Source organism: Cebus imitator, unplaced genomic scaffold, assembly GCF_001604975.1.
Source record: "Cebus imitator isolate Cc_AM_T3 unplaced genomic scaffold, Cebus_imitator-1.0 Scaffold214, whole genome shotgun sequence".
Lineage (NCBI taxonomy): Eukaryota > Metazoa > Chordata > Mammalia > Primates > Cebidae > Cebus > Cebus imitator.
The window spans coordinates 2,496,908-2,507,720 of record NW_016107529.1 but is presented as its reverse complement, the minus strand read 5'-3'; the positions used below and the strand labels follow the sequence as shown (position 1 = coordinate 2,507,720).

At 38.7% G+C, this 10,813-nt stretch overlaps 1 protein-coding gene across 12 annotated transcripts in view; it reads right to left on the bottom strand.

Annotated features, from left to right (window-relative positions):
• Positions 1 to 10,813, bottom strand: part of OSBPL9 (oxysterol binding protein like 9) — a 182,033-nt gene that overhangs the window by 17,997 nt on the left and 153,223 nt on the right. For all 12 annotated transcript variants that reach the window (XM_017548751.1, XM_017548748.2, XM_017548744.2 and 9 more), the window contains 3 exons: positions 10,396 to 10,486; positions 9,235 to 9,339; positions 3,701 to 3,860 (listed from right to left, as the gene is read on the bottom strand). In XM_017548751.1, coding sequence (XP_017404240.1) covers positions 3,701 to 3,860; positions 9,235 to 9,339; positions 10,396 to 10,486 — 356 coding nt within the window. The remainder of the gene's footprint in view (positions 1 to 3,700; positions 3,861 to 9,234; positions 9,340 to 10,395; positions 10,487 to 10,813) is intronic.

The following is a 10,813-nucleotide window of genomic DNA, read 5'->3' as shown; positions in this document are numbered from 1 at the left end:
TCAGCTGGGCATGGTAGTGTATGCCTGTGGTTCCAGCTACTGGGGAGGCTGAGGTGGGAGGATCACTTGAGCCCATGAGGTTGAATCTAAAGTGAGCTGTGTTTGTGCCACTGCACTCTAGCCTGAATGACAGAGTGAGGCCTTCTGTCTCCAAAAAAAAAAGTACATGAAAGTTACCTTTAAAATGCTTTGTGCCTCTGCAATATATCTTCGAAATAGAGTAAGTCTTTTAAAATCAATTGACCTAAAAACCCCCAATCCTATAAAATATGAATCTTATTTTAGATGCAGTTCCAAAGGTCCTATTTAAGCAGTGCTTTTTATCCTTGCCCATGGTTAGAAACCATGTCTGGGCCAAGTGAGATACTCAGTAAGGCTGTAAATGGGAAAAAATGGGATAAAGATTTAGCCATTTCATTATTTACCTTGTTCAGAACAAAGAAAACAGTTAAAAACAACATCTATGTATACAGGAAAGTTTTACTTGCAATGGCTAAGTTGTCTACAATATAGGCATAAAATCATTAAGTATGCTAAAAAATTTAAAGCTCTGAATTATAATAATTTATTGTGTACCCTGTATGTGCCATACACAGTATGTTTGTATCTACGTAACCCTAAACATAATGATGCTCATAATACACAGATGCTCAGAGCTTCAATGACTGGCCTGAAGTCACACAGCTGGTGAGTAGTGGAGCTATTTACAATACACCTGGCTCCAAAGTACAAATTCTTTCCAACATGTACTTTCATCTCATTTATAAATGTGTAAACTACACTGCTCAATAACATAGTTTACATAGAAGCTATAATTCGTATAGGTCTTTAGAAACAGAATAGTGAAAGGACTTAAGCTTTCAAGTTCTCTTCCTTCAGAAACAGAAAAACAAACAAAAACAGTAAAAAGAAATTTGACCTCCGAGTTAGAAAATTAGCAGTAGCAGCTGATGACCAGCAGGTGTCACAAGCTCAAATGCCTACAGATGACAGGCAGAAAATACGTAGATAGGGCCAAGACATAGAGAATATGGAACTGGGAGCCAACATACCCAACCTGAAAGGATCTAAAGCCCTGTTAAAATAAAACAAAAAACAAGTCAACAGAACACTGTGCTGCCCAAATAAAACATCTGCAGTCCTTGCTGGTTTGGGCTTCTAGATTAGGGTATACACGGAAGACTGAAATAGAGGGAGAAAAGGAACCCGGGCTGGGTTAGTTGGACATAAAAACTTAACTCTGGACCTTTTCAAAGAGATTCATGAACTGTGTGTTTATTATGGGACAGGGAGAGCACAGAAGGAACCTTAACAGCAGGAATAGGAGAAGTCTATGAGCCTGTGTGTGACTTTGTAGACCTGCCTATTACAGGTATAACAGGTAAGTGTTTTAAATGTTTTGATTTTGTAGAAATTTTGGGAGAATCCCTTAAACTGCGGCCAGAGAGTGACTATCAGTGATGTTACCAGGAGCTAATCAAGTATTGTCAAGCTTTTACTGAATATAGTCACATGCTTTTAAAGGATAGATAGATGAGTCCATTTACTAGCAAGTGATATTCAATTGCACTTTATTTAGAACAACAGCAAATATCCAATGTAAGAGATTGTCTTTAGGCTAGGCATAGTGGCTCATGCCTGTAAATCCCGGCACTTTGTGAGACCGAGGCGAGTGGATTGCCTGAGGTCAGAAGTTCAAGACCAGCCTGGCCAACATGGCGAAACTCCATCTCTACTAAAAATACAAATATTAGCTAGGTGTGGTGGTGGGCACCTGTAATCCCAGCTACTCAGGAGGCTGAGAGGCAGGAGAATCGCTTGAAACCAAGAGGCGGAGGTTGCAGTGAGCCGAGATTGCACCACTGCTCTCCAGCCTGGGTGACGAGAGCGAAACTCCATCTCAAAATAAATAAATGACTGTCTTTAATTCTGTTTTAAATATTAAATAATTGAACCCTTCAAAAATTAGTAATAACCTTTTATTTTGGAATTTTCTTCCATATCTTATTTTCTTTTAACCCCATTATAAAAAACTTTTTTCAAAATTAAATTTCTATCGGCAAACTGCTAACAATGGTTTCTCAATAGTTTATGTTTTCATATTCAAAATGAAGAAAAGAAACCAATATGCTAAACTAAGTCCCTTCTGCTATACTGGGCTTCTTTAGTTGTAGATTCAAACTTCCCTTTTATGTCTTAACCACATATATTCACCTAGACCACATATATTTCACTTTTCCCCACATTCACGAGCTGAATTGATCCTAAGTCAGAAACTTCGTGAAGCAATACAGTCATTTTCCATACACGTGGTGAGGTTTTGAGCAGCTGTTATACAGTCATAATACAAATGCGGTATTTCTTAGTTCATGACCATACTTAAGAGAACTAGAGTCTTACACAGCATTTCTTAAAGAAACCAGCATTCAAGGTCTAAGGGCTGGCTGAAGGTAATTAGCTTGAAAACTCACATTATTTCCAAATTTGTACTGTCTTAAAAAGCAAAAACTCTAGCTATAGTAATAGTACCAACTCCTGAGAAAGCAGAATTGGAAAAAAATTCCCAAGAAAAACTAAGCCAACTATTAATATATCCATAGCAAACACAAGTAAAATGAAAGTAAATCAGTAATTCTACCTGTTTTTTTTTTTTTTTTTTTTTTGAGACAGAGTCTTACTCTGTCACCCAGGCTGGAGTTCAGTGGCACAATCTTGGCTCACTGAACGCCTCCTGGGTTCAAGTGATTCTCCTGTCTCAGCCTCCTGAGTAGATGCCCGGCTATTTTTTATATTTTTTTAGAGATGGGGTTTTACCATGTTGCCCAGGCTGGCCTCCAACTCCTGGACTCAACTGATCCTCCTGCTTCAGCCTCCCAGATTGCTGAGATTACAGGTATAAGCCACCACACCGTTTTTAAATAAAATTAGTGCCTTAAAGCAGGCAGAGACAGACAGATTTGAGGTGGACTTCTGTTTCCTTGTAAGTAGACTTACAATAAAAAATTCTTTTCTCAAAAACCCGGGTCATAGTAACGGCTTCTAGCGCATTGGACAGTAAGCCCCTTTTGCTCCCTAACACTGTAGGAAATAAATTTCTGTTGCTTGTAAGCTACCTAGGTTACTGTATTTTGTTATGCCAGCCTAACAGGACCAAGATACCATACCATGTATCCCATTAGATTATAAATGCCTGCCTATTCCCCCAAATGTCCCTTGTGGACAGGGCCTGGGTCTTTGTAACCTTGATATTAACCTAGCACAGTGCCTGGCTGATAGGTGTTGAGCATTTCCACTCTAATTAAAAAAAGGAAAAAGTAATAGAAACCTCTTATTTGTATAATGCTTCATAGCTTATTTACTCTCACTGGACCCTCTCCTGACGTTGGTACTGTAAAAATGGACAGAATTCAACTAATAACACTGGTGCATTACTGTTTATTCCATTTGCAGTAATTTTGGATTAAAATAAAAACTCTCACAGAAACTAGCTTTTGCTTAATAAGCCAACTGAAAACAAGTTGTCCATACAATTACAACTATTATATGTCAATTAAAAAATTCTAATAAAAGGCTGCCCTTTTTATTGTTTCCAAATAATAACTGACGAGGCAAGTCTGCAATTAACACTAGTCTCAAAATCAAGTTAGATTTTTAAAAATCAGGAGAATCATTTAAATACATATTCTAATCATCTACTTACTCTATTAAGCGCTTTGGGGATGAGCCACTTTGATGGAATTCATCGGCATCATAAAATTCATCTTCACTGCTAGAGTAAGAGAACTCTGGGACTGTATTTGGAGACAAGTTCACATGGCTTGGAGAAGTCAGACTGCTACTTGGTGGTGAATGGCCACTGCCTAGGAAGTTAAAAAGGCTTTAATTAGAGAAAAATGTTGATGATAGAGAGCAAATTAGGGAGGTGGAGTCAAAGCAGACTTTTCTAAAATCAAGAGTTTGGTTAAGTTTTTAAAAGTCGCTGCACTATTTACAAAGAAAATCCACATTTAAATTCCATACAGAAAATGGCAAATCATGATATAAAATGGGGACACAGCCTTTTAAATGAAACAAAAAGCTATGTCCTCATTCTGTAAAGATTATCATTGATATTAGGAAAGGGGCTCTTATGATTATATGAGTCGTGGAGTTCCAAGTCCCACAACAGATACCATTACCAATGGGACACCAGGGCTCTTATTTTACACTGCAGATCCAGATACCTAAAAGTGCAGCAATGAGGGCCGGGTGCGGTGGCTCCTGCCTGTAATCCCAGCACTTTGGGAGGACTAGGCGGGCGGACCACGAGGTCAAGAGATCGAGACCATCCTGGCCAACGCAGTGAAACCCCGTCTCTACTAAAAATACAAAAATTAGCTGGGCGTGGTGGCGTGCATCTATAGTCCCAGCTACTTGGGAGGCTGAGGCAGGAGAATTGCTTGAACCCGGGAGGTCGGGGTTGCAGTGAGCTGAGATCGCGCCACTGCACTCCAGCCTGGTGCCTGGTGACAGAGCGAGACTCTGTCCCAAAAAAAGAAAAAAAAAGCAGCAGTGATGCCGGGCGCGGTGGCTCACCCCTGTAATCCCAGCACTTTGGGAGGCTGAGGTGGGGGGATCATGAGGTCAGGAGATTGAGACCATCCTGGCCAACACAGTGAAATATTGTCTCTACTAAAACACAAAAAGTTAGCCAGGCGTGGTGGTGCACACCTGTAATTCTAGCTACTCAGGAGGCTGAAGCAGGGTAATTGTTTGAACCTGGGAGGTTACAGTGAGCCAAGATTGTGCCACTGCACTCCAGTCTGGTGACAGAGCAAAACTCAGTCTCAAAAAAACAAAAACAAAAAACAAAAAAAACCCATCAGCAGTGAACCACTGGGAATGCAGAATGGAAAGAATATTAAGACCACATGAACATTAAAATATTGCAGGATATCACATTCCTATCATTCAATGCTTTTTAGCAATCACATGGAAAATGCACAAACCATTCAAATTCCTCTCTTCCACTTAAGTCAGAGACTCAGAGGTGGAGATAAAAATAGAGGGCTACTATGAGAAGAATGCAGAAAATGAAAAGATTCAGAAGAACATTTTTCTATTCCTAAGTAGTCTAACTAAAGAAATGGAAATTAATGGAGACCCAGAGAAAGAAGACAGCCATCTAATCTCTGAGATGATCATCTGGTACCTTGTCTAGTAATCAAGCAAGAACAAAAAAATATCAAACCAATCGACAGATGGAGTATTAAAATCAATATAACTTACTGAGCATCTAAGGGCTGTCAGGCAATTTATACTAATCTACAGATGTCTGGTGAAGACTAAAGTTTATTAAGTCACTGATGGCAATCTGAAAGCCAGGGCCACAGTTCTGGAAGAAATTGAAGACAGCAATAAAAATGAATTCAGGCTAGGCACAATAGCTCACGCCTGTAATTCCAGCACTTTGGGAGGACCAGATGGGAGGACTACCTGAGTCCAGGAGTTCACGACCAGCCTGTGCAACAAAGTGAGAGCATGTCTCTAAATAAAATAAAATAAAATAAAATAGCTGGGTGTGGTGGCATGTGCCTGTGGTCCCAGCTCAATGAGAGGTTGAGGCAGGAGGATCACTTCATCTGAGGAGGTCAACAGTGCAGCGAGTTGTGTTTGTGCAACTGCATTCCAGCCTGGGTAACAGGGTGATATTTTGCCTCAAAAAAAGAATCCAGTGTCATTTATGGATTTCTGCCCGTTCCTATACCTATGGTTCAATAGCTATGAAAAAGAACACATCAGTCTGCCACATTTAGTCATCACATTCACAAAAGTATTTTATTTTATTTTTTTGAGACAGAGTCTTGCTCTGTCACCAGGCTGGAGTGCAGTGGCGCAATCTCGGCTCACTGCAGCCTCCACCTCGCGTGTTCAAGTGATTCCCCTGCCTTAGCCTCCCAAGTAGCTGGGACTACAGGCACGCGCCACCACGCCCAGCTATTTTTTGTATTTTAGTAGAGACAGGGTTTCACCATGTTGGCCAGGATGGTCTCGATCTCCTGACCTCGTGATCCACCCGCCTAGGCCTCTTAAAGTGCTGGGATTATAGGTGTGAGCCCCTGTGCCTGGCCCTTTGTAAAAGATAACACAAAAAGTTCACCCCCTAAAAGGTCATGCTTATTTTGAAAATTTCAAAGGTAGCTCACCTTCTTAGTAAATGAATTCATATTCTCTTTATTACCCAACAGAAAGAATAAGACAGAAAAGCAGCTTTTTCTTACTAGAATTTAAAAAAATGACCAGGAACAGCAAATGATTAAGTAGCATGCAAATATTCCAGGTGATCACACAAATGAAAATGTATCGAAGAAGAAAATAAGTTTGAGTGGGAAGTGCAAACAAAAGATCTGAGATTTACTCAGGACAGCAAACATTACTTCTTATTCCTTTATTACTTTTTTGTATTAGCAAGAGAAGTAAAGGAAAGAAAAGTAGAGTAAATGAAGTTAGGATGAAAAATCAAGTAAGACATAAATCACAGAAACTTAATTTAAAAATTTTCTTTAAATCTATTTAAAGTGTTAGATTTCTGGAATATCTTCAACTGAAATAGTTTTTAGAAGACAATCTTTATCTTCTGGAAATAATTTTTACTAAAATTAATGTACATAAGAGCTTCTCACTTTTCTTTTCTTTTCTTTTTCTTTATTTTTTTTTTTTGAGACAGAGGTCTCACTCTGCCACCAGGCTGGAGTGCAGTGGTGTGATCTCGGCTCACTGCGACCTCTGCCTCCCAGGTTCAAGCAATTCTCTTGCCTCAGCCTCCCGATTAGCTGGGACTACAGGGGTGCACCACCATGCCTAGTTAATTTTTGTATTTTTAGTAGAGACAGTGTTTCATCATGTTGGCCAAGATGGTCTCCATCTCTTGACCTTGTGATCCGCCTGCTTTGGCCTCCTAAAGTACTGGGGTTACAGGCATCGACCACTGGGCCCAGCTGAGCACCTCACTTTTTCAAAGTCTCTTGCTAGTTTTATGTATTTCAAAACAGAAAAATTTTGGAATTTTGGCTGTTTCAAAATTCTGACATAAAAATACGAATAACAACAAACAGGTACTATTTTTTAAATGAAGAAGAGGTGACACAGCTCAGGAAACACAGAAGTCAGCCAAAATATTTCAATTTCATTATTCAAATTGCTTATCAGTCTTTTTCAAAGAGCTTCAAGTAAGGGAGCTTTTTTTTTTCTTTCAAAATTCAAAGACACCTGCCCATGCTGTTAAATAGTAAAGACGAAAGTAATAGCATAAGTACCTTTACTAATTCGAATTTTTAAAATCACATGGCCATTATTCATTATTACATAGGAAAAGTCCTACCCAGGAAAAAAAAATCTGAGGATGAACAAAGAGGCTGATCTCTGATCTCCCACCTCTTCAAAAGTGATTCTGGTTTCCAGTTTGAACAGTGTGAAAAATGCTAGGTGCTTCCTTGAGTTTGGGTCTACAAGTTATCCAACATAAATTTAATTAATTTTAAAACAATAAATCTAGTATCTAGCACTGATAGCCTTCCTGTAAAACAGGAAAAAAAAAAATAAATAAATAAAGACCATAAGTCTAAACAAATTAAGAAAATGCAAGCCAGGCACACTGGCTCACGCCTGAAATACCAGCACTGTGGGAGGTCGGGGCAGGCAAATCACTTGAGGTCAGGAGTTTGAGACCAGCCTGGCGAACATGGTGAAACACTGTCTCTACTAAAAATACAAAAATTATAGGGGTGTGATTGCAGTGAGCTGAGATGGTGCCACTGTACTCTAGCCTGGGTGACAAGAGTGAGACTCCATCTCAAAAACAAAAAACAACACAATGAAGTATCTTTTTTCTGACTATAAAATTGGCAAAAGGTGAAGATCGATAAATGTTTTCTAAAAAATTACACATATGCCAAAGGTGCTGTACAAAGATATCACCGAAGTATTGCTTATAACGGAAGGACACTGGAAACAACTTAAATGTCCTTCAGTAGAAAAAAGAAGCAATATCTGCCCAGGCAGCTGTAAAAAGAAAGCTGTAGACCTAATTTTACAAACATGGAAAGTTCTCTAAGTGTTCTTTGTTAAAGGAAAAGTGAAAGTCACAGAAACACATGACCTAACTTAGGTTTAAACAAAAACAATAAAAATACACAACATAAGCGTATATGTACATACATGTATGCAAATTATACGGGGTGAGTAAAAGAGGACTTTCCGTTTTTATTCTGTGTATTTCTTTTTTTTTTTTTTTTTTAAGATGGGGTTTTTTTTCTTTTTTATCTATGTTTGTGTGTCTTGGGGCGTTTTCGGCTCACCGCAACCTCCGCCTCCTGGGTTCAGGCAATTCTCCTGCCTCAGCCTCCTGAGTAGCTGGGATTACAGGCACGTGCCACCATGCCCAGCTGATTTTTTGTATTTTTAGTAGAGATGGGGTTTCACCATGTTGACCAGGATGGCCTCGATCTCTTGACCTCGTGATCCACCCGCCTCGGCCTCCCAAAGTGCTGGGATTACAGGCTTGAGCCACCGCGCCCGGCCTATTCTGTGTATTTCTGTATCAGCTTCACAAATAAGACAGTATGCAAGTCTAGCTGGAATAAATTTTTCAAAGTCAACATAGATTACCCAAATATATCTTAAGGTAAAAAAAAAAAAAATACAACAACAACAACTCTGCAACATTTTATTTTATTTAAATTATAATTATTTCAGGCATGATGCCTCATGCCTATATAATCCCAGCACACTGGGAGGCTGAAGCAGGAAGACTACGTGAGCCCAAGAGTTTGAGACCAGCCTGGGCAACACAGGGAGACTCCTCTCGACAAAAATTAAATTAGCCAAATGTGGTGGTATGTGCCTGTGGTCCCTGCTACTTGAGAGGCTGAGGCCTGGGAGGTCAAGACTTCAATGAGCCCTGATTGTACTGCTGCACTCCAGCCTGGGTGACAGAGTGAAACCCTGTCTCAAAAATAAAAATTAAAAAAATTAAAAAAATAATAATAATAATAATAATTACTTACGAAAGCTTCTCTTTCAATTGCAAGGCTAACCACTTCATGTATGGAACTGTAATGGTAAAACTAAGATATCTCCAACAGAAATATACAACACATTTATTCAAATTTCCCCCCTCCCTCATCACAGGTCACATACAAATATTAAATGTTAATGAAGAGTTATGAGAAATAAAGAAATTCTGCAAATCTGTACCTGTACTATTTGGTGTAGGAGTCTGATGATGTCCCAAGGTAGCCAACACAGGTCCAACTGGTAGGGAAGATGGACGTTGCTCTGACTTACACAACTGAACAGGTTCTAGGAAATTTGAACACGTAAAATAAAGTATAGAAACAGCCAAACACACATTCTGTTGCCTATAATTGTTTGGGATTCAAAATCCTGAAGACCAGTAATTTCTGAAACTCTTATTTCATTAAGTCTAGTTCCATGCTACTCCTTCCTTCTGACTTCCTAGCCTCTTAAACTCGATGATAGGCTAACGGGTACTAAGATACAAGGCAGGGTATCAAAAGACCAGCCATAGTAGGCCAATACTGCAGTATAACTACTCTGTAAAACCAAAAAATGCTTCTGATGTGTTTGAGCCTCAAACTACATAAAATCTGAAGTGGCATACAGTACGTCCTCCTCTTTAGCCCCGAGAGGAAGTTAAGCTAATTCACTTAAGGAGTAAAAATTCACAAAAGGATTTCACATACTTACTAATATATTTAAAAAATTTTTTCCCTTTTATAGTATATTTTCTGACTTCACTATGCCATCGAGAACACAGAAATGTCAGATACAACAAAACGGCAAAAGGAATTAGTGTAGCTAGGTATTAGCCCTGAGCCCTTCTTTGCTAGTTTTTAAAAACAGCATTTATTGCTCTATTCTTAAAAAAAAAATACAGATGTCATCTGATCAGTAGGCATCATATATTTCCTTCTTCCCTTTCTCATTATCCTTAAAATCTACCATGAACATGCCATTTGTATTGTTCAGAGCTACAAAGAATACCCCAAAAAGAACATCCCTGGATTACCCTAATTAAGGTATAGTAAATTTTCCTTGCTAGCCATGAGTTCTGAGTCACAGGATTCTGTCCTACCAGTGAATCCAAATCTTAGTAACCATGTTTGTTTTCTATCTCACTTTGAATACCAAAATCACTTTCATCATACGTCATTAAAGCCCAATATCAAAACACCATCATCTTTTTCCAGTTCACTTTTAGCTGTATTTTTTGAGTCTTTTTTTTAAAATTAAAAACAAGGAAAAACAAACAGTAAGAGCTAAGACTGCTATGACAGTCAAACAAATTAAGTTTTTTTTTTATCAATGAATCTGTTAAACATTTTCCCAAATTACCTGGAGGTAATACAGTCTGGGAAGGCATTGTGCTGATCACAGGTTCCAAAGGACTGGGTTGATATATTGCATCTACAGGATTAATAGTACTCTAAGATAAAGAAACACAGTATAGTTATTTTTAATTAAATGCTCTTCTCATGCTACCCTCCCAAACGAATGAAATGACCACATTTCTGACTGCAAAATCCTGAGGGTAGCTATATAGGTATGTTGATCAAAATGAAAAGAGGAAATGAAACACCTTTTCTATACAGAAGTGTAAGAGTTTCTTCTAACAAAGCACAGTAAAGAAAGAAAATGAATGAATCTCTGTTACAGAAGAAGGTAAAGCTAAGTGGAAAAACCGAGGAGTTATAAAATGGTATGGGGAAGGTATCAGAAAGTCAAAACTACCTCTCAATTCAATTTAGTGCTT